The 24,569-nt window shown below is 37.5% G+C and overlaps 1 protein-coding gene across 5 annotated transcripts in view; it reads left to right on the forward strand.

The window, feature by feature from the left end:
* Positions 1-24,569, forward strand: part of KLHL32 (kelch like family member 32) — a 118,930-nt gene that overhangs the window by 41,193 nt on the left and 53,168 nt on the right. For 4 of the 5 annotated variants that reach the window (XM_063153044.1, XM_063153046.1, XM_063153045.1 and 1 more), the window contains exons 4-5: positions 6,734-6,841; positions 17,252-17,350. In XM_063153044.1, the coding sequence (XP_063009114.1) occupies positions 6,734-6,841; positions 17,252-17,350 (207 nt within the window). The remainder of the gene's footprint in view (positions 1-6,733; positions 6,842-17,251; positions 17,351-24,569) is intronic. The other variant, XM_063153048.1, reaches the window with a different exon arrangement.

Raw genomic sequence — 24,569 nt, forward strand, 5'->3', positions numbered from 1 at the left:
CCATTTTTAATACAAACTGCAAAGTGTAATGTTTTGGCCTGAAAAGGTTTATAGCGCAGATAGAATAGAGTATGTCAGGACTGGATACTTAGTAGCCCAAGTGACAAATAAGCTGAGGTCCCAAATAAGGAAGAAAGTGCCACTGATCAACAGATCATTGATGCCAGTAAGATTTCTCACAGGTTTAAAGTTACACATGAAATGAAAACAGTCTTGAGGTATCACATCATAACTGAATTCCCTGAGCAGTGTGGGAAACTGATCTGAGATCTCTGAAGTGTTGGTTTACTTTCTTCATGGCTTTTCTGATGCCCGAGATCAGAAGTACAATCAATTTCCCATAAAAAAAGGCTATGGAAAAGATGAATGTAGAATTAAGTGCATTCCCCAAATGATGTGGGAAGTAAAATCGAGTAAAATACTGCCCTTAATGAAGATGCCTATCTATTTTAAAATAATTTTTAAAAGAACTCAAGCCAGTATCTTTTAATTGTGGAGGCAGAAATTTGAGATGAAAAATCAGCTCTTTCCAGAGTAAAACAATACTAGATAGTGTTAATTACTTAGAAAATTCAATGCAACAAGATGAATAGCTAAGGAAATCTTGGTGACTTCATTGATCAGTTCTTTAGCAATTAATTTGCTAAGTGGAGATAATTCTGAAGTATCTCAGGACATTATTATTGTGCAACTAAGTCTGTGGTTGAACAAGAATTTGTGTAGGTCAGAGCTGTGCTTTGGTGGGAAGGTCTAAATGTTTGTTTTGTGTTACAGTAGACTCGGATCTAGGGCTGCTGGTTGTTACCAAAGCTGTGTTTGAGAAATCAGAGGGAGGAAATGTTACTCTTAGAGTTACTGTAGGTTGCTCAGCTTACTTGCCTGTTTTTGAAAGCATAGCTTTCTTTTGAATGTTGCATTTAAAGTTGAATCAAACAAAAGTGGAAAGTGATGATCATCTTTTCACAGTTTTGCTGAGGGAACTTTGAGATATTGTGGAGGTTATTGCTATGCACTGGTACCATGTACTTCTTTACTCCTAGAAGAGGGAGGGTATTTCTTGAAAGCCTCAGGTCATAGCAAGTAGTTACTTATGATTTCAGTCACAGCGCTGTCTTTTGAACAGCATAAGGTATAACCATTTTTTTGTTTTACATAATTTACCTGTCTCCTGACACTGCATTTGTTTTCATTCTGTTTCTTGCCTTTAAAAGGCCACTAAGATATGTGGAATTCACTGGCAAAATTTGCTTGTTTAAAGTACATACAGCTTGGTTGAGTTGTTTTGTGGTCATTTGCTGTGACTGACATGGCTGTAAGGTTGATGTGTACAAATGAGGAAAAGCTCATTACTCTCATGGATATGGAACACCTGAGTAAGTAAGAAAATGACTCAAAGGCAAGGAGCAATTTGTATGTCACCATTGTGACAGTGAGCAATTTGTATTTTGGGGATTTTGACACGCATCTTGTGTGTCTGTTACCCACGTATGTGTTCCTGAAGTGGTATGTTGGGAAGGAGTCCATATATGTTGCTGCAGTGCTGCCTGGCTGGTACAATCAATGTGTCTGGACATTTTAACTGATTTGGTGATACATTTAACTGATACATTATTCTGATTTGGTGTTATTTTACAGCTATTGTGCATTTTGTTTTTGAAAGCTAAACTACATGCTGAGCGTGGAAAGTCAGACACAATGACTGTGCTAAACACCTTTGACAATTCTGCCTGGATGCATCAGATCTGCTCACATCTAAGTCTATACACCCTGTGGTTGTGTGTCATTTAGTTTTGAGCTCTTGTTCACGTCTGTATTTTATGTTTGTAGAAGAAAATGTTTTTACAAAGGTGCCTGTGACTGCTCAGGGCCAAGTTGTGGAACTACAGGTGTGCTCTGTGTTAAATGCTCACCAGCTTGCCACATTTCTTTGAATTCAAGTTTTCAAGAGTCTGAGAATTTTTTTTAAGGCTTGAATATTTTTATCTAAGGACTGTGTGTTTTGTTTTCTTTTTCCTTTGGGATAAGGAAAAAGCTTTGTTCTGTGGCTTTGTTTCTGTTTCAGGCCAAGATTAGAAGAAGAATGGAGGGTTGATGTCCTTCCTCCAGAAAGAGGAGCTATTAAAGTATCTGCCTGCTTCACAAAAATAAGGCCATCCAAATCTGTAGCATCTGAAATAAGTGTGACCTCAGGTGGAATTCCACAAATGGAGTACATCCATTTATGTCAGCATGTTGAGTTTTGGAGCTGAGTTTTGGAGCAGTTGCCAAAAAATGGCAAATGGATTGTACTTACTTTGCATTGGGGGATTTGGTTTACTTACTTAAAATCTTAACTGAAATATCAGAATATAAACAATCAATCTATTTACCACAATGTTGCCTAATTATATGATTGGGTGACAGAACGAAATCTGTATTAATAAGAAGCTAGAAAAAATTATAAGTCCTCTCATCAGTGGGTTTTATTATAAAAGGGATCTTTGGTTAACAGTGGCAACTTGTACTTTCAAGTCTCATGAAGGTCTTGAAGCAGAAATGAGGCATAATCAAATAGATTTTATTTCAAGCCGAGTTGTTTTAAAATAAAGTATAATAACATTGTTGAGTTAAGCCAATAAATAACATTATTAACATTTCATGCTTAGTCAAATTTGGTAGCTTTTCTGATAGGGTTGACTTTGAGTTGTGCATTTGTCCAAATATTTTGTATTTCATTTGTTTTTCTTGTCTGCCACTTCTGCATTCACCTGAGATATTTATCTCATTGCCTTGTTTTTAATGTACCCAAGGGAAAAATAAAGTAGGGTAGTAGCCTTGTATTAAAAGCATGACTGATGGATCTGTATAAGCTCACAAAACCTTAGAGTATTTTCAGCGATGCGTCTGAAACTGGTGTTTAACAGCTCAACCATAACTCATTCTCCAGGTATTGGTGAAGTGTCATATCAGAATGTAATGGTCCATATTTTTTTTTCAGCTGAAACTAAAATATTCAGGTACAGGAGTGCAAATTAAAGGCTGAGTTTGAGTTCAGCTTCTGCCTGTGGTAGAACAGATTTTTTTTCATGCTGGATTAAACCTCAAAAACTATCAGGCTAACAAGGAAATTTGCCTGCTGGTGAAGGTAGTGTGGATCAGTGAGCAGTACAAAGTTCATTTAAGTGGGAGATTACTTTCCTGGAGGCTAATCAAGTTCAGTTGAATGTGAATTGTCTGAGGACCATTGCAGGCCTTGTCTTTTGATCAAATTCTTTGGCCTTGTTTCCTGAAAAATAGATGCATTTCCTACTCAGTTTCAAAAACCTTCACAGAATATTTGAGGTGTGACTACTGCAGTGGACAAGGGAAGAGCTACAGACATCATCTATCTGAACTTCTGTAAAGCCTTTTACCCAGTCTCCCACAATATCCTTGCCTCTAAATTAGAGAGGGTCCAATGAGAGGACTGGTAGATGGAGAAGAAAGTGTTTGGACAGTTGCTTCCAGAAGTGAATGGCTTAGATTACTGATGGGCATCAGTGACAACTCCCTCAGGAGTCTGTACTGGGACCTGTGTTATTAAATACCTTAATCAAAGTGATTGAGTGCACTCCTGGCAGATTTGCAGATGACACCAAGCTGGGTGTTGCAGTTAGCACACCTGAAGGATGGGATGCAATCCAGAGGGGCCTGGACAAGCTTGAGAAATGGGCCCATGGAATCTCATGTGGCTTAGTAAGACCAAGTGCAGTGTGCTGCCCCTGGGTCTCAGCAACCCCAGTATTAAGGCAGGCTGGGGGATGGACAGATGGAGAGCAGCCCTGCTGAGAAGGACTTGAGGGAGATGGGAGGCTGGACATGAGCCAGCAATGTGCACTCACAACCTGGAAAGCCAAACATGTCCTGGGCTGCATCCAGAGCAGCGTGGCCAGCAGGGAGAGGGAGGGGATATTTCCCCTCTATTCTCTTCTCATGAGACCCCCACCTGGCGTGCTACATCCTGCTTTGAGGTCCTCAGTATAGGAAGGACTTTGACCTGTTGAAATGAGTCCAAAAGAAGGCCACCAAACTGATTGGAAGAAAGGTTGAGAGAATTGTGTTTGTTCAGACTGGAAAAGAGAAGGTTTCAGGCTGTGTGTCCTTTCCTTATGTAGAGGGACTCTTCAAGAAAGCTGGAGAGGGACTTCTGATTAGGGCATGTAGTGATAGGACAAGGTGGAAGGCTTTCAGTTTAAGTGAAAGAAAGTAGGTTTAGATTAGATATTAGAAGAAATTCTGTACTGAGGATGGCCAGAGAATTTGTGGGTGCCCTAGCCGTGTAAGTCTTCAAGGCCAGGTTGGGTGGGACTTTCAACAAGCTGGTTTAGTGGAAGGTGCCTCTGTGCATGGCAGGGGGGTTGGAACTAGATAATCTTTATGGTCACTTCCAACCCAGACCATTCTGATTCTCCACAAAGCCACAGTTTTGTGTCTTACTGGCAGCTTCTGATAGCCCACTGCACTCTTAGGCTATATCTGTAGTTATAAATAAGGTGAATGAGGGCTTGTTTTCTGGCCCTGAAAAGACTGGCATAACAAGGCTTGTGACAATATGGCTAAACCTCTGTGAACATTTTGGCTTTGTCCATGCTGCCTATTTGGAACAGCCATGGCTTGAGTTATCCCCTGGACCATAGTCTGAGCATTGCCTGGGATAATGCTAGTTGGCAGGGGTCAAAGCTCTGCTGGAGCTGTGCTTCTGATGCTCTGTGGGTGATTATGGACAGTGACTGAGTTAGTTGTCTGATCCTGCTGAGTTTACTAAGTTATGTGTAGTAATAAACCCTGTGAAAAGACCATGTTGGAATCTCTGTGTTAAAATAATCTCCTTAAGGTAAAGTTAGTAAGTGTAGATAGAAGTCATATAGGAATGATTCCTGGTTTACAGATAGGATTCAGTCAAGTGTTTCTTTGTATTTGTAAGCTTAACTCATTGTGTGGAATATTATCCCATGACCAGAATAAGAGCTGTATTAGTAACCACACTGTCTTTAGGTGGTTCCTATGCACAGGTTGTGACACAAGAAGACACAGAGCATCTTTTACCTCTCAGCATTCCCAGCCTTTCTGCAGGCAGTCGGTGTCGGGGTTGAGGGTACAGAAGGTGTGCAAATCTACCCCTTGGCAGACAGGTGTTCCTTTGAGACTTTACTCTCTTTATTCAGGAATTGGTGTGTGAAAGGAATATTTTCCAAAATATTTTTCTGATAGTGAATTTCTGAGAAGAGAAGCTTATCTCTCCCAGACAGCCACTGCAGGTCTGCTTTTCCAAAGAGTAGGTGGCTGATGAGTACCTTGCAGCTCCTGGCAAGCTCTGAAACCTCACATTAGCTGCTAGATGACAACAAAATATTACATTTTTAATGGGTAAGAAAAGTGGCTGGACTTGTTAGAAGTTTGGGTTTTTTTTCTCCTGAGGTACATTTAATGGCTGTGTCTTACTGTATTTGTTTGACAAAGTTTTAAACTATTTATTGCTTCTTTTCTCTTGCCAGTTTGGAAGAAGCCCTGATATCACTTTAATTCAACAGAAATTGCAAAATCAGAAGGCATGACTGTATGATAAATGTCATTCTTGTTTATATTGGATGATTTCCAGGAAACATATTTATGCCAAATTATAGTGTTTTAATGATGAAAAGTACTAATATTTTCTGAAGAAATTAACTATTTGCCAAAAGCACTCAGTTCTTGAAGTCACCTGAGTCTAGGTGAAAGATGGAATAGTTTGGGTAAAGATGATGTAGTCATTCATATGTACTAAATGGTTAGAGAGGGTAGGGATTGTTTTTTTCCTTTCAAATTCAGCACTGCTTGGTGTACAGGTTGCACATATGAAATCCAGTGAGCTCATTGACTGATACTCAGCTTCTGCAGGTATCAGACAGAGTATAGAAAGAAGGTAGCAGACACGGTTATATCCATGAGTGGGGCTTTGTTACTGGAGTTCCCCAAGGTGTAGTCTGGTAGCCTCCCTAAAGATGTTGAGTAAAGCACAAAACCTACTGGGGTTAAGTTTAGACTTTCTTTAGTAGTAGCAGATGGCAGAAGTGTTCAGTTTATTTGTTCACAGTTTACGGTTTAAAAACACTGAGTGGTCTATTTTGTTAAAAAAGTGTGGGAGGGTGTCAAAGAATGGAGAATGGGGCTGATAATTAGGGAGGGAGTGGTAAGCAGAGGAAATGCAGCAGGAATGCAGGTTGGGAGGGAAGAATGAAGGGCAAAGAAGTTTAATGGGGATGAGAAGAAAAAGATTCTCACAAGGATTCAAGTCTGAGATGCTGATTTGAAAAGGATTACTTACAAAAGATGCTTTTAACTGCCCCTTCTAATCAAGTAATTGTGTATGGCTTATTGCTCCTTATATACAATGATACTCTACATAAGTATTGCTTTTAGTGGTGCTTGTGTAGATTATTCTTTTCCCAGAGTCCATTTACCTTTTTTATTGAATGATACCTTATTGTGTGACTGTTCTCACTGATTTCACCTGAATGACTTAATTAAGAAGTATATGTATATTAAAGAAAACGATTTCTCTGTTTATCTAGAATAAGTTTTTGTATTTCTTTAATGATAAAAGGACTCAGTTACAAGATTGATTGCTGTGGTGTTACTGAAAACTTGGTATAGATCTCATTCTGACTCTCGAGGCTGCTGTTATTTGGAATTTTTATCCAAAATTTCTTAATGGCATTTCTGTTTTTTCCCATAGGCAATGTTCAGTCTCTGCATGGTTGAGAGTGAAGCTGATGAGGTGAATTTACATGGTGTCACAAGCCTTGGTTTAAAACAAGCCCTGGACTTTGCATATACTGGACAGGTATTGTACAGTCCTTCAAATTAGGAGACACCATCAAAAGCAACTGCATTAAAAAATGAGTATGACATTTTTAGAGATGCTAGAAAATATTTTTCTTGTGCAGTGCTCAGTACAAGCTATTTTGATTTAACAGATCTTAATTTTTGTGTACTGTGGTGGATTTTTTCTTTAGATGGATTGTTTAATAAAAACTCTGCTTTATGTGCATCATTGTCAGGTAGGAAACTATGTAGGTCTTGCAAGCCCTTTTTATGGTTCCCTGACTATTCATAAAATCTTAATGTGAGTTGAATCTCCTTGCTAAATTAAATTTAAAGAAAAGTGTTTCCCTTATAATAAATATTTATCAACTCTACTGTGTTTGACAAATTATATAATTGAGGGGAAAAGTAGTCTCTTATTCTCTGGACAGATGAAGTTGAGGCATCTTTGTAAAAGCTTATAGCTACCTTACATCTTCATTTTGGCCCATTCATTATGGTACTTCAGAAAATGAAGAGTGATGCTCCTTTTCCCTCTGCCTTTTACCAAATAAAAGCCCCAAAACAAAAACAAACAAAAAAAAAAAAAAAAAAAAGAAGAAAAAAAGAAGTATTTATAATGTGGCATATCTCTGCACTGCATGCTTGGAGAATGTTGCTGTGTTACTTTGTCTCAGTTCAGAGTTCATGGATAGTGAGCACAGAACACTCAGCTATTTTTGCTTTGGACTTGAAAATTCTAGATAACCAAACTATTTCTGGAATATCACTACGGCAGTTGAGTCCATTGACGCACTAGTGACGTTTATTAGTTAATTTTGAAAAGGAAGGCTTAAATCCCTACTATGATATTCTGAAGAGTCGTTGGGTTATAAAAATTTAAGGCATCTGCTTTCATACTGTGAATTGAGTATATGGCCTTATGTGGGGTTTTTTGTTTTTTCATTTTTATTTTTAAAGGAAACTAAGTAGAAGTAAGGGGAGAAAAAATTAAAGGGGCTGTTTTTGTCACCAGCTCAGAAAACAGTTATGCTTTAGCATTGGTCTTGGAGACTAGCACTTGAATTTCTTTGAAGGAAAATTGAGTTTATGCTGTTTTGGAAAACATTGTTTATTCAAAGATATCTTTGATATAAATGATAAACAGAGATGCCATACTATATAAGTGAATTAGCTACATGACTTGTCATTGGTATGCTTTTCTTTCTTTCAGTTAAAAGCTTTTGTTAAAAATGAACTGTCTTTGATTGAAATGAAAATGTTAGGTACCTATACATCGTCATATTAGTAATTTAAAACTATAGGTTGATTATTCTGAAGAGAAAACTCTGGTTAAATGAAAGTATCATTTTAGAAGATGGGTTGTAATTGATTTCTATCTGATCCATCCCATATGCTGTGATTAGAGGCATTCCCCATCTTTCTGCAAAATTCAGTCTAACAAACCCGTGTAAAATACATTGGAAACCTTTGAAAGGATGAATGTGGCTTTTGTGTAACCCAGCAAATGACCCCAGATTGCTTCCAGGATAATATCCTCAGATTCCTGGGAAATATGTACCTTCTGTCGCTGGCCCTTTAGACTTTTGAGTCTCTCATTTTCAGGCATAACCTACTTTGAATAAGTGAGTGGGTTTCCTGAGTTAAATATAGATGTGCACGTATGTAGCTGCTCATACATAGAAGTGATTATAAGGCGAGGCTGGCTCTGTCGTGTCTGTCAGATGCACCGAGTGCTTCTTGGATGCACAGACAAATGAGAAGGATTCTCTAAGAGTTGTTCAAAGATGCCTTTGAAGCACAACTCGGTGAAATGTGGGTCTGAGAATTAGCAGTGTTTCCCTTTCATCCTTGGAATTCTCTTCTGGTACTGTGTTTGTATTGAGCATTGCTGGTGTTCAGACTCAGACTGACAGAATCTGGGTGAGCATTTCAAGGTAGTGAGTGGGAGTAATCCACAAAGGCTATTAATAAATAACTGGATTACTCCATGCTTATATCAGAGTCCTGAAAACAGAATTGTCTTTAGCTTGGTTTGCAAACTCTTCTTGTATTTATAAGAGTATTTCTCAATAATCTGACAGTCACTCATGCCAAATACAACCTTATATTGCTCTGAAAGTATGGGGCTATCAAGATATGAAGTGCCTCTTAAAAGTCAAAACAATGAACTCTCTCTCTCTTCTTTTTTTTTTTTTTTAAAGCAGACTTGGCCAAAATGTTAGTTCAAAAAATTGCTGTTTGCCTAGGCAACACTGTGAATCTCCCTAAAATATCCATGTCTAAACAGATAAGTAATTAGTTGCAGCTTTCTTCTCTTTACTTGTTTAATATACTACATTTCTATTTGGCACATTACATTTCAAATTGAGTGCAGCTTTCTGTGTAAACTAATATGCTGGAGACATCTGGTGGAAATATTTAATAATGCACAACAGCAATATTTGGTGTCTGCAGTTTTTGAAAGTTATTAAAATGAAGAAATTTAATTTTTAGAATGACCATGAAATCTGTAATTAAACTCTGTTATCCTTGCCTCTTTTTGTTAATTTGAAATCTTCCAGCAGACTTCAAATACAACTTTCATCTTCCTGTCCACTTCGGCAGACAGTACCTTATTGTAATTACTGTTGAAAATATTTTGCTTTATAGGAAAAGTTGATTGTTCAGAAGAAAAGAATATATCAAAATTCAAATTAAGTATAAATAATATAACTCCAACTGAACTAATATATAACAATGGTCCTTAATAATTACAAAGAAAGAAATTTTGTTACAGAAATAAATAAAAACTGACAAAAGGAATGGCTGTAGACCTTGATTTTGTTCTTTGCGTGTATGTTCTCAGTAATACTTTAATAATAAAATCTTCAGCAAAAAATGTCTTAGATATATTTAGTCTTGTCCATAGGTATTTTACTATGTAATCCACATATTCAGAATTCAGAGATACAGTTCTTCTCCTTTTTAGGTGACTGTTTTCCTGTTGTAGTTGCTGTATCCTTTCTTCCCAAAAGGGCTTTTACGTCATTCTCTCTATTACTTCATAGCAGGCAGTGGTAAGGCCAGGCCAGAGTCTCAGTGAGTGGATTATTCTCCCTTTCTTCTCACAAGGGCATTTTGTGAGTGTCAGATGTGCCTTGGAAGGGAGATTGATCAAGTTACAAATCAATTTACAAACTATCTGTTTTAGAATACTCATATAGAGAAGCATTTCCAGGCAAAGAGTTTGGAGCTCACAATTCCTGCTGTCAAAATAAGAGCCTAAGTCACTGTGTCAGAGACTCGTGGGCATTGTTGTCTGCTCTTTTTGACTACCTTTTAAAAAGTTTAACTAATTTGTTAGAAAGAGACATAATCTTGGAGGAGTGGGGTAGCCACTAAATAGGCCAGTGTAGTTGGCTGGTAAGTCAGGGGAGCACTGGCTTTAATTTGCAGTGGATGATTGTGATCCTAATTCAACAAAAATACAAAATAAGTCCCATGCATACTGAAATGTTTCTTACTTGGATCTTTTTTCTTTGTTAACATATGTTCCATCCTGTGTCTTTAATCTATGGCAACAAATATTTTGTCTTTAGATAGAATTTTATTTGAGGACCTGAAAATACATTACCAAAGCAAGAAATCTCTGTGTTTATTTTGTTGCATCACGGTAGGAAATCATTTGGGAGAAAATAACTTTCCAATGATAGTACAGCACTCTAGTAGCTTCTTAGTACTTAGTACCAAGTTCTCTTAAGTGTCATTTTTCTAAATGGCTGGTCTGTTTTTTCCCCTAAACTCTAATACTTTGTTTTTGTATTAATAGAAATTACATCTTCCCTAAGTTATAATATTATCCTGAATTAGTAAAGCAGAAATTAGTGAGGAAGAATTAGTGGGGAAGCCGTTATAAATGAGGCTTTTTATGTTCAGCTCTTTTTCCCATAGTGGATTTTGGGGGTAATTTGTCCTTTGATGCCTTCTTAGCCCACGATTAACATAGCCTTACTTCCTAACTATGGCATGTTGAAATGTTTTCTTTTAAAGAAGCACCATACAAAGTTGCACTTACAATGATTCAAAAATAGGCTATAAACTTTGTTATTACCATATTTAACAGGTTTTCTTTTACTCACAAAATGCTAATGTAGCAGCAGTGTTTCAATAAAGGCAATATCAGTATATTATTCCAGTTACAAATCTAGAACTTCATTTTATTTCCAGGCATGCTGCTCCCAATATTACTTCAATGCATTTCCAGTGTGATCCTATTTAACTATTGCCTTTACTTTGTATTCAGTTAGTTTGAGACCTGTCATCCTCTTAACAGCTATTATTACTTTACCAAACAGCTTTCAGGAATTGGTAGAGTACCATCATGTGATTTTTCAAATTAATGCACACAAACCTCTGATTAGTTAAAGTATTATCTTACAGGTCCTTTTAAAAATTGTTCATTTAGCTTTGTTATTTCTTTAAAAAAGCCATGAAAGAGTAAAAGATCTTAGATAGTAAAGAAATAGTAGAAATAATTATTATTTCTAAGTACAACTATTTCTCCTTATGATTTTTTGGATTCCCTTGTAGAATCTTGGCTTTCATTTCTCATCTGCTCCCCTCCCCATCTGATGCTGGCAGTTTTTCTGGTGATCAACCAGTATTTCATCTGCCATTTTTAGTTAAGACCAAGGTGAGGCAGCTGTCAATATCTTAGTGCCCCTTATTGTGTTGACCCTCTCTTGTGGGTGGAGGTGTATTGCAAAGCTGTATTGTGATGGTTGATTTTCTTGGGTAAGTGACCCGCTGCATCCTGTGCACAGCAGTTCCACTGGCTGCTTTTAGATTAAAATGATTCAATTCAATTACCTGCTGTCCCTAGCAAAAGGGAATTCAGCTCTTTTCTACCGGGGGACCATATGCCAAAGTGATGGATAACTGAATACAACAGGTCTGTGTCTTACTGTAAATACGTAACATAATTTTTCAATGCAATTTCAAAGCAAAAAATATGAATTTGATACTTAGATTTGGACACTTCATTTTTTCACTTCTCTCAGGATAATATTTTTTCTGTATTTAGCACTAGGGTTTAAAGCTGCTAGGTCCTAGGTACCCAGTTCAGCTGCAGATTGCCTAAAAGGCTTAGACTAATACAGAGCTTTAATTAACTCACTTTATGTAGTTAATTGTAGAGAAAATTGAATATTTCACTTTTTTTGCCCTGGACAGGAATTTAGCTAGGGACAAGACAGCTTTTGTAGTGCTGAAAGTGATTAAAGTAATGAAACACCTTCTCAAAGAGTAGTGAATTTGCTTGGAGTCTTGCTTATCCAAACCCTCTTTAATTATAGTAATGGTACTTAATGGTGGTGTGAAGCTATGTCAGGGAAAGTTCAGGCTGGCCATGATGAAAAGGTGTCAGGTCACTGGAACAGGCTCTCCAGGGAAGTGGTCATGACACCAAGCTTGTCAGAGTTCAAGGAATGTCTGGACATTAGTTTTGGATGGCCCTGCAATTAGCAGGGAGATAGGACTAGATGATCTTTATGGGAGCCTTTCAAATTGAAATATTCTGTGATTTTATAATGTGTATGCTGTGCACTTAACATGGGTTTTCTTCTAATGTTCTGGGAAAATATTATGATGCATCAGAGAAATGCTGGTCATGATGCTTTCTGGCATTGGCTAATGAGACATCTGGATTTTATGGCAAGTGCTACCAAACATTGTGTGCCAGGGCTTTGGGCAGTTGCCTGCAGGGGACTAGAACTTTCTCTCCTCACTCACTTTTTTGAAGCAGCACTTGTCAATGTGCAAGGAGCTCAGTATTCAGCTGAATCATGAATGAGCAGGGAGACAGGCAGAAGTGCTGTCTGGTTGGGAGTGAAATGCAGTCTAAATTACTTTAAAAGAAAAGTTAAGGTGTTTGATTGCTCTTAAGCACATGGAATGATCTCCATCAGGCAAAAACAACTGATACTTGTGTTTGATGCCTGTCTTGTTTGAGATGCTGATCACTGCAAGGGGAGTCAAGGAGGAATTTTTTTTTTTTATCAGACTGGCAGGAATCTTAGAAATTTTTTTCTTGTTTTCTGTGTTAAATTCCATACAGTTTACTTTCTAGAATTTTCTGACAGGGCTGCATCTTTCCTTATTCTTGGAAAATGGAACTTAGGAGAACTTGGTATTAAGCACTAAGAAACCACTTGTGTGCTGTGCTGTCTTTGGAAAGTTATTTTCTCCCACATTAAATATGGCTGCATATTTTCTTACTGTTTACAGCATAATACTGGTGTATTTTTAATGTGAATCATGCCACCATCTCACTTTTCCATTGTCCCATAAACAGCTGTATGAAAATGAGAAAAATATGAGGGATATATGAGTAGCTGGAATGAAGGTGATAAAAGTGCATCTTCAACTTGCAGTTTAGCCTTCTTGGGCCTAAAGCAGCTATTTTTTAGTGTCTTTAAAAATGTATGGATAAATATAGTGGCCTGCAGTATTCAGGGAATAGAATGTTATAGTTGTTCTTTCCAGATAAAAACCTCATGAGACTCCACAGATGTGACAGTTAATCTGGATCTTACCTTCTCCCTCAGGCTCTAAGTTGATTTGTTGGAAAGGACAGTTGAAGGAGTTTCCTTTTCATTCTTTTTTGGCTGTAATTGCCCTCTTTGCTCTGACCTTAAAGTATTTTTTTTGGTAGGCCTATAGGGCTTTCTTGGCTGTAGGAGGGTAGGATTAAAAGAGTGGGATGTTTTTGATCTGGACAATGTGGAGGTGAGGCCTGAGTAGTTGTTCTTAGGAAAGGGTGGTGGTTCTTCCTCTGTTGCCACAAGTCTCAAAGAAGATTGAAGAGAGAGAAAAGATGCATGATACCAGTTAAGTATTTTCCCATGCTTACCCATTGGTCCTAAGGTGTTGGAGGGGATGCAGGTTGAGGTGGGAAAGGAAGAAAGAAATCTTTGGCTAAGAGGGAATAAATTCTAGTTTTGAACTGCTGGCTGGAGGGTAAAAATATGGGGCAGGGTGTTAAGGCCCCTGTGTTTCTATAACAATGGGACTGGTTATAAAATTCCCTTTTCTGCCTCAATAATGTGGTTGACAAAGTCAGGTTTAATTTGCCATTTTCTAGTTCTTGCATTTGAAGAGAAACTTTCTGCAATATATCCACGAAGTATAAGTGGATACATTTCCAGATAGATTAATATTATATGTCTAAAAATAGTGTATCTAAGAAATTACATAATCTGCCTTTCTAGATCTTGTGACCTCAACATTCTGTTACAGACAGCCAGATTTTGCATCGCTTCAATCTCTTGGGCTTGTGGGTCTGACCAAAATAGGGACCAGACTGTATTTTATGAATTTTCTCTGGGGGGTTTGTGGCATGATGGAGAGTAAGTAGAAAGGAAGCTTTGAGGAACAGGTTTCCTGTTTGAAAACAGTCATTGTCAGGGCAAAGTAGTTTGTCAAAGTAAATAATTTTGAAAACTAGCAGTATGTCAGGCTTGATGGCTTAGGAAAGGATGGATCATGTACCACAAGATCTGCCTGTAACATACAGGGAAAGGGTGCTTAAGGGGATTTTCTGGGGTACCACCATATGCCAGAGAGAAGTTGAAAGTATAATGAAAATTAACCCCTCAAAATAAGGATTGGATACAGGGGTGATTGTAAGGTGCAGCCAGGTGCATCTAATTAATCTCAATGTAAAAATAATGCAGCAGCCACTCTAATGTAGCCTGTGTCATGAGTAAGTACATTCTTCACTGATGGAGGTTGTAGTTTTTGTCTGAATTTGATGAGTCCAAATTACTCTTAAGTTTCTGCCCCAGTAATTATGCCTCATAATGCTTGGGTTGAGGATGGATTACAGAAAATGATTAAGCTTCTCTCTGTATTTTCACACTGAGAATTATGATGAATTTTGAGGTTGTGAATCCAGAGTAGACCTTAGTTTCACTCTCCTTGATTTGCAATAAGCATCATTCTTTTGGCCTCAGATCTATTGTTTTGAGATTTAGACAAGCAGAGGAGAGTCAGTCACTGTTTGTACTTGTGGTGTGCATTTGGTGGTGTTTATGCGCATTTACTGTTAATATTTGGTATTTATGTGCATTTACTGTTAGTATTGAGCTGGAAGGCCTGTATGACATATAAACACCTATGTTGGTAATTAATAAGAACCAAGCAATTGCTTTATTGTATAAAAGCTCAAAGGTGTGGAATAGTTGTGAATTACCCCAGTTTCAGTAGAGGGAAGGCTTGCAATATTTTCTTCTTCTTTACTTATAATTTTATTTTCCTTGTGGATTTTACCAGCCTGCAGTTTCCCAGTGGTGAACATTTAGAATAGGTAAATTAGGTTTTTTTGCCTAAATCCAAATGAGTATTGAATAAAAGTTCAGATAGTTCACTTTAAAGCGAAGTTTTGTGAAAAGATAAACTAGACTTTCCTCCCTTATCTTGGGAAGCACAGAAGTGATTCTGTTTTCTCAGTAGAATATAGATTGCGTGGTAAAGGAGGGCTGTAAAAATGGAAGAATATGTAAGAAATACGTCTGCCACCTTGAAATGAACTTTTGTTGATGACTTTGTGCAAATCATCTCTAGACAGTAGCCTGCCACCCTCCTTGCCTCTTGTCCTACTTCTTATCTCAGAGTGCTATTAGTGTTATTTGAAAATGGATTGCTGTAGCTTTCAAAGACATGAATATTATTGCAGTTAGATACAGTTTGTCTATGCCACAAGGTACTAATCTGCTTAGGGTTCTGGTTCTCTGGCTGACAGTAAGTAATGTGCCAGAGGATGGCAGCTCCTCAGTGTCAATCGTGTCTGAATGAAAAACACTGCAGGGTCTATACCAGCTTGTTTAGTCTGACCTTGAGCTCTCACTTGAAAATACTTGAGAGTGACATGATTTTATTTGTTTGTTTTTTTTAAATCTGTGTCTGTTGGAGATATTTTTGTTACTGAAATCTGTTCTGTTCAACTACCTCTCATAATTCATAGCAACCTCAGCAGCACCAGCCAAAAACCTGGATTGTGCTGGGCCTGCTTCTCATTTACAGTCGGATCCTTACATGAATTTCTGGCTAGATAAAGAACCTTCATGTTTTATATAGTATGTAAATGACATATAATGTTCACTTAAAACCTAGTATTAATAAATGCAGTGATTTGCACAAGCATTAAGGATTTCATATGCTGCCAGAACTCAATGTAAATGAGTTCTTGATGTAAGCAAGGATCAATCCCCTTCTCTCCTTCTCCTAATATATCCATTATGTTGGAGATATTTTGTGGTTTTGCTTGAAGAAATGCATACACTTTTTTTTTATTTCCCTCAAAAATAGTTAAACTACAAAAGATGCATTTGAATATCTTTCCTTTTGTTTTCCATTTTCCTTATTCCGCTGCACTTGAGGTACACAAATGATGCTGTGAGATAAAACTGAATTGTGTGAGCAGAAAGAAAAGAATCTGAAAGCAAGCTTTGCTTCCCTGTGGAGCAGTGAGAGACTGACCTCATGTGGTGTGAAACCAAAGTTGCCGGGGGAAGTACAAGGATAAAATTGAATATAGCAAGCAGCTTTGAAAATTTAATTTTTATCATGCATTTCTGATTTTTTTTTTGATGTTGTGCTACTTAAAAGATTTTAATATAGATAGTTTGTCATCTGATTGCTAATAAGAAGCTGACCAGTGTCCATATTCCCAAAGACATTTTTGTGTCCCAAAAGGGATGCTCTAACAAGCTGACCCCAAGACAGCGGTCTATAAGCTGTGGCCCAATTATCCTTACTGCTGCCTGTACACGATTTTAATTGAAATGAGTAGGAGTTTCATGTCAGCAAGTAGCTGAATAATCAGTCTTGGTTTCCATGCCCTCTCTGGCACTTCCCCAGCAACATGCTCATTGTGCTTTCAGAGCCCTGCTCTCTCAAATGAAGACAGTGGTTAGGAAAATTATAAAGTGGCACCATGCAGAATAGGCAGGGTGTTCCTAGTCTATATTTGTTTTACATGCTTGAATAAGATTATTAGTGGAGACTTGTGAGTCAATTCTGTTGGCCTGATTCATCAGTATATGTGGAAGGATCTGAGTATACAGATAACAAAATGAGCTTCTGTTATTTTGAAAAGTCTCCTTCTTAAACAGCACACATTTAGTTTCAAAGGGTTTAAGGGATATTGTGACTTTGGGACTCTTACAGGAAAAAGAAAATAACGAAAAAAAGTTTAAAAATCCTTTGGGGAATTCAGATGAACTTTAGAAAATCTGTCCCTATTCTGTAGAGGGTTCCCTATATGCTTTATTGTATTCTCTTGTTTATGTTAACTTAAAGGCCTTTGTTATTTCAGATATTTCATATATTCTACCAGTACTCTGAGTACATCTTCCAGATGACAAACCTTCCATTTTCTTCTTTACAGATCCTCTTGGAACCAGGGGTGATACAGGACGTCCTAGCAGCTGGGAGTCATTTGCAGCTGCTGGAGCTTCTCAGTTTATGTTCTCACTATCTCATTGAGGTGAGGCTTTTTGGCCTGATCAGCTGTTTCTGTTTGGTACACTTTTGTTTCAAGCCTAATTTCGATAGGAGACCATTAGTACAATACCTGATGTAATCTAAATGGCAAAAACTGAATTTCGGGAGATCTGGTTTTTGGGTGTAATTTGGGTATCAGTTTATGGTCGATGCTTTATCCCTCCATCCGTTTTGTCCATTTCATTCCTGAAAGCAAGAATGGTCCACAGCACGATTCCCCTTTTTACCAGGGAATTTGCCGCCTTCTACTTCAGTGTACCAAATGTGAAGATATTTCCCTATTAGGATCATGAGTTTTGCGACAAATTCAGACGTGTAATTCACAACAGAAAATTGACATTTATTCCAGGGCACTGCAGCCTCTCGCTGAAGGAATAGGGCTTGTTTTAATGGCACCTTATTCTCAATGAGCCTTATGCCTGTAATGCCAATTCCTTTATGAAACAAAAAAATTGAGTTGTGGTAAAGATTTTTTTTGAGCTTGGCTTGTATAGGAAATGGCAGCAAGAATGATGGTATGATGGTAGCAAGAACATGGCTTTGACGGGTATCTGTGAAAAGCCTTCTAAAAATAAAATGGCAATAGCAGTTCTACAGAACTGTTTGCTCCTGTCAGTAACTTTTCATCGCTGTTTCTGCAATGGGATGTGTTAACTGCACCTGGGCAGCACTTGGGCATGGAGATGCACATCAGCACAGTGCTCTTAGTGTGCACTTGCCTTCCCAGTGTAGCTGCCTTTGAGCAGTGGGAGTGTGCTTGGCAGCACGCTGAGCTCCTGCACACCAGGGGCATGCAGCATCTCCTGCTAAGAACTTCAGGATGTACTTGAAGGCTTTGTGTCTTACAGGGAAAGAATCTGTTCTTTGAGTGTTAACCTTAGGAAACCCTTCAAAATGTATATTCAGATAATAAGTTGGTATTGTTTTGTGCTTTATATTTAATTGATTTAATTTTTTATTTAATTGATTAGAAAGTTAAAGGCGCTGACAGAGGGCTGCAATTGTTTTTGGGTTTTTTTTAAGAATGCAGGAAGAGATTTAATTTTTCTGAGAAAACAGACATGGGTTGTCATGGGAAAGATGATTGGTTTGAGAAATAAGAACTGTGAGATACCAAATAAGCCACAAGACCATTTGACCTACTGACTGTCAGGCAGGCATGAGAAAGATATAAATCTAACACATGTAGTCATATAAAATGTATTTAATGGTCCTCAAACACACCAGTCAGTATATGTCTTTGATGCTTATGTAGCTCTTACTTTGTCAGAAATTGAACTAAAGAGACTATTACAGCAAAGAAGCTACAGAAAATATTAAAGAGTGGGAAAAAGTTGGTTTGTTGTGCTCATCAGGTAGGGATGTGAGAGGATGTAGGAGTATACTCAACATAAACCCTTGTGCTAACTTGTCCTGTTTAGGCTAAACTAAAACTTCTTTTCTATTACCTGTGTTGAGTAGCCTCTGGTATTTGTAGCTCTTCTCTTAGTATCATCTTAACACTTTTAATCCAAATGCCATTGCAGGGGAAAGACAGTCAACTAAAGAGTTAGAAGTGCTTTGAATCTTGGCCTTAATGTGCAAGCTATAGTCAATTATTTAGAAATAAATTGCTAATGAATTTAAAAAATGAATCAATCCCAAAATCACACTAGCCCCATAAAAAACCCAACACTTGGAGTTAGTGAATATTTCTTCCAAATGACTCTGTGATTAACAGAGCACTAAAAATTTTCTGGACATGACAGTCAGAGAAACCTTTAGGTTGGAAAAGCCCTTTAAGATGAAGTGTAACCACAAAATAACTTGGAAAATAATCAGAGGCGCTTTAATTCCTCTCCTGCTAGTGCTTTTCCTGTTAATTTCATGTCTTTTGATGCATTTGGCTCATGCATATGTTTATTTGCATGATTTTTCCATTTCTACAACTTAACAAGATTACTGTGTCTTTCATGAGTCATAGAAACCACAACGTTGTGGTCTGCAGTTTCTGTGGGATGTGTGAAAGATGTGAAAAAGCACTGTTTTGCCTTGAATAGTGTGCCAGGGTGGGACAACTGGAGATACACTGCGCTCAAAATAAAGAGGAAGTGGGACCCAGTGTCCAGATTTACAGTAGTTGAGATAAGGAATTAGGTAGTGGACGAAGGGGAAAAAAGAGGAGAGTATGTGGTGGAAGACAAAGAGCAGTGCTAGTTCTGTAACCTATTTTTGAATCAGGATCTCATCATAAAGGTTTGGAATCTGCATGCACATGTGTGAGGTGGCTGTAGCTTATACCACATCGGGATTTAGGCTGTATTTTACTCTTTTTACAGTATTTTTTTTTACCAAGTTCACCTCAGCAAGGCATACATGTAGACAGGTCTGCAGTCTGCATAGATCACAGTAAGAATTTACCTGCCTTGTTTGTTTGTATGGTTGCAGTCCATGCAAGTAATCAGCCTTGAGTGGTTGCTGCAAGTCTTTTTAGCAGAGGTTAACAAGGTACTGCACGTACCTTAAAACTGTGACATCTTTCAGGTCCAAACTAATTAAATCAAATATCTATTTATGTTCTACATAGTACTGTGTGACTTTAAAAAATAGCTCTTGCTTTATTTTAGTACTATCTGCAAATGAAATCCAAGTAGATAAAGAAGGCTTCCTTAAAACCACTTATCCTCTCTGCAGTTGGTAACTGGGGTGCCTTGTCACCCCATGTGCTGTGATACGGATGCTGGAAAGGGAATAGTGCTTGCCCTTTCCCTTCTCTCTGATGAACTAGTGTGCCAGAGTTCTTCATTTACAGTGCTGCTGAATTTCTTTCATGCTGTTTTGGATTGTTCAGCTATCATGAACTTAGCTTAGTTTAGCCTGAATTCAGAAAATACAGTGTGTGGGATCTAGCTGTCATTTATTGTTGTGTAATGATGACACAGAGTTTTAACTTGTTAGGATTGCCTTTAACTGTTTTGATTAGACCAAGCTTTTCCTGTATGAGTGCTGCTCTTATTGTTAGCACTCGTTCCAGCTCTTCTCTAGATCTTCCAGCCTGACAGTTCATTGGAACTGTCTTGAACACTTTCATCTCTTTTTGATACTTTTATCTGGGGCCTGTAATAATGCCATGCATTTCAATAAGGATGGAGTTTTTTGGCTACAAATGCAATTGGCATTGCCTGTTCATGTATCTGTTTCAAGGCACATTGGTAGTCTGTGGGGTTCCAAAGAATACTGTAAAGATCTGATTCATCTAAGGTGATTGCTGAAGTGTCTGATTGTCAAGAATTATTTCTAGTTTGCTGAGGACAGAACAATTTCCAACCAATGCTGACTTTTATATTGACTGGTCTTTAAGGAATTTCCTCTTGGTTGTCTCAGAATAAACAAAATGTTATTTTGACTATGACAGATCCTCTTTTTATAGACTAAAGAGCTTAGAGGACTTTAATGTTTTGATGAATTGAAAAAAATAATTCTTTAACAAATTGTTTAAATTGCATTTATGGCATTTTTTAAAAAGAATTCTCAATCAAAGGAAAGACAGGAAAAGTGAGAGGAACATTTTCTCCCTACCCTCAATTAGGCAATGCAGTGGAGGTTTCTGACAACACTACTAGTTTCTTAAATGCATTTTATCATCTATAAACTTCTCATTATCAAATGTTCTGTTGCATCTAATGTTGATTCAGTATTTTCATTTGAAAACTCATGCTCATTTTAGATTTGATAATTTACTAGTTTTCATTTTAAAACTATGGTTTTATGGTAAATAATATTTTATGGTAAAATATTATTATGGTAAATAATATTTTCTTTATTTGCAAACAAGAGAAATGCCCAAGTATTCCCTATTTTTGGTCTTAATTCCAGCTTTGTGTAATGAAACTTCTCCCCCCAAATCAGCATTTTCATATCTTGAATTATGATTATTCCACAACCTCTGCTGTTTGGGGGTTTTGTTTCTAGCTTCATTTGTAGAAGGGGACTCTTTTGAAGCATGCTGATGTATTTTATTTGAGATACATACATATTCATGAATCTCTCATGTCATCTGCATAATTCTCAGGTACATTAAACATTGAAACAAGGCTTGTAAGAGCACACATCTGTCTCAGGCTGAACAAACGGTAAGGCAATGCATTTTCCTTATCTGCTGCAGAGGTGTGGGAGAGCTAAAGGCTTGAACTTGGTGTTCCTTCAGTGGCACTAAGGTCTGTGATCACTCACACAGCATTTGCTTGTAGCCTGCACCTCCAATTCTCTTAGGTTCTTGTTTCCCAGGTTCTTCCTCCAGCTCAGGTTGATTGTCAGTTTTGGCTGAGGTATTTCAGAATGGGCTAATGCAGAGAGCTGCAGCCAATAGGAAAACTTGGCAATAAAACAGGAATGGGTTATCTGAATATCTCCTTTGCCTTTTAAAAGTGGACCATGTTTGTCACATGATTTAGGAAAAAGCAAGAGATAACGAATCAAAGGCATTAAATGTGGAGGTCATCTGAAAAGGGACTTTTTAAATGGAACGGTAGAGAACATGGTATTAGGTAATGTCTTTGTGATGACCTATTTTGCACTTTAAAGCTTGTGAATGTTTTTCTGAAGGATATGTGACAACTTTATTCTTATGCAAGAGAATAAATGTGTTAAAACATTTATTCAGAACATAAAAATGTTTGTTTCATGAGTATGTCTGAGTTACATAACTGCTTGTAGATCTGAGAAATTTTTGTCTTTTTCCTCAACTGTTTGTGTATTCAGTACCAGAGAGCCACAAACTGCAAATTATTTCAACAATCAAAGAGTCTTGATAAGGAGGGAATGCTGTCGAGAGTGTAAGTTTTTAATGGAATTTCCTTCTTCTGATCAACAACAGCTCAGTATTGTGTGGGTAGTAATTGGTTTTTAAAGCAGAGGTTGATTTCCACTGGCATTCAGGCATCTGGGATATTGGACTGCCCATAATTGAAATCTCAAAGCTAAGTGATTTTTATGTATATTCTGAAGTATAATATTTTTTTTCAGTGGAGTTCTAGGTACATCCTGAATACAGTCATGGTATGATACTTGTGGGTGAGGAGTTCAGAAGTTGCAGAGCAATCCAAAGCAAAGCTTAGACTCATTTCTGAGAGGCAGGATGTGGCATTACTGTTAGATTGCATTTATCCCTTTAATTTTCTGTTGCCAGATTAGGCACCTTTTGTGAAGAACAAATTAAGTTTACACACTGGACAGAGTCAGGGATATGATTTATGTTATGTATATTGGTTGGACAGTGGCATAGTTTCAGTACAGACTTATTTGAAGTGACTGTCCTTGTACTTTATTCTGGAAATTATTATTCTCATAGTTCCTTAATTCTGGAAATTATTTCTTATTCTCATAGTTCCTAGGAGGAGTAGGTATAGTAGACATGAGCAGTGATGATCCTGATTGCCCCTGAAGTTATTCTGAATTGTAAAAATTCTTCTTGGTATCCTAAATGTTTTTTATGTCAGGTGAACTTGAAGCTTTGATGCCAGTTTTCCTATTAGTTTTAAGTGCATTAAGTTCCCTGCTAAATGGTAAATGTATCAGATTACTTTTTAGAAGCTTCATTACTTTAAATGGAACTCTGCTTGCTTGCTACTGATGTCAGTCATGCCATCTTTGAAGACAGCTAATTTAAGATAAAAAGGAAAGAACATTTTAGGTGAGTGACTAAAATAAGCCTGGGCCCAGCATTGTACAACAGCAGTCAACTGGAATTTTCTTGGAGCTGCCTCTGTGCTGTCCTGCTCTGGTTACTTGTATACAAAAACAGACAGTGAGGAGGATCAGACTTGGGATACAAAAATAAGATTAATCAACTGACAAATCCTTCTGGAATAATTAATGGTAATAATTGAAACAGGCAAGTTATCTTGGGTAGGGGCATTTGATTTTTAACCTTCTTCTCTAATGGTCAATTTAGGCTTGAAAAACAGGTTTTTTTCCTGGTGTACAAATTCCTAATGATCTAAATATTTTCTTCTTCTAATTTTAAACTATCTGAATGTGTTGTAGATTGAAATATGTTACTGTTTTTAAATGGAAGAAGCTACAAATGAATTTGTGTGTGGATTAAAAGGAGTGTGCATGGTTTATGTATGTGGGTAAGCCAGAGCTTCAAAGCTATTTATTTTTCTTAAACCAAACTTCTCCATTTGGAACAGTGCCAGTGACAATCCTAACTTTCACTAAGATAAACTCCTTCAGAGATGAATTAATTCCTACACCAGAGATTGAGAGCATCACCTTTGTATTGCTAGAAGCCCCAGATCAGTTGGGATTTTAGCTCCTGGGTTTTTCATATAGAGCGAATTAAACTGCTGGAAAGAAAATCTAAAGGTCATCTAGCAACCAAGGCTTGCTTTTTTTAACTAATACTGAGTTTTTAATCTAAGTACATGCATGCACACTCTGCACACTCCCCTCAATCCCCCAGAATTAGTCACCACCAGCAAGCTTAAGTCTACCAGCTTTATCCTGTGGTGAAGTAACCTTCCCATGCTAAGAATACAAAGTAGACAAAAATAATGTCTTACCTTTCCCTGTTTTTAAGTGTTACACAACCAGTTGTTGCTGTGCTAGCCTGCTATTTTTTGAAGGAGCAGGTTTTGTCAGCTGTTGTCATTGAGCCATTGATAGTCATTAGAACAGTTCTTGGACAAAGCTCAAAAATAACTTGGGGATTTTTTTTCTGCTATCTCTTTAATATACTGATACATTTCAGAGATAATAATCTATATATATGAAATGTGGTTCCACTTAAAATGAGACTCAGGGAAAAAATTATGGTGGGTTTTTTTTTCCATTTTTCAATTGGTATCAGTGAGGAAGTTGAAAATATACCAAAGTGACAATACCCAGTCACTTTGAATCCCATTCTTACTATAATCCACTTGCTGCTATTTATCTGCAGTGTGTATTGAAACTGATGAGGGATGTGTAAAAAAATGATGCTGCAGCATCTAGATTAACTATTGCTGGCAAGATCAGAGCTCCCAAGCTGTCTAGGTAGCTGTATGGGGACACATTGCCAGTCCTCTGCAGCAAAGTTACAGGAGAGGAGAGGTCACAAATTGGGAGGAGACACTCAGTGCTGGATCTGCCATCTCTTTGCAGGTTCTGTCAGGAAGGGCAAGCAGCTTTGGTGTGTGTTTTAAATAGGAGCAGGGAAACTGTACGGCTTCACAGTTTCC

This window comes from Melospiza melodia, chromosome 3 (genome assembly GCF_035770615.1).
Source record: "Melospiza melodia melodia isolate bMelMel2 chromosome 3, bMelMel2.pri, whole genome shotgun sequence".
NCBI classification, from domain to species: domain Eukaryota; kingdom Metazoa; phylum Chordata; class Aves; order Passeriformes; family Passerellidae; genus Melospiza; species Melospiza melodia.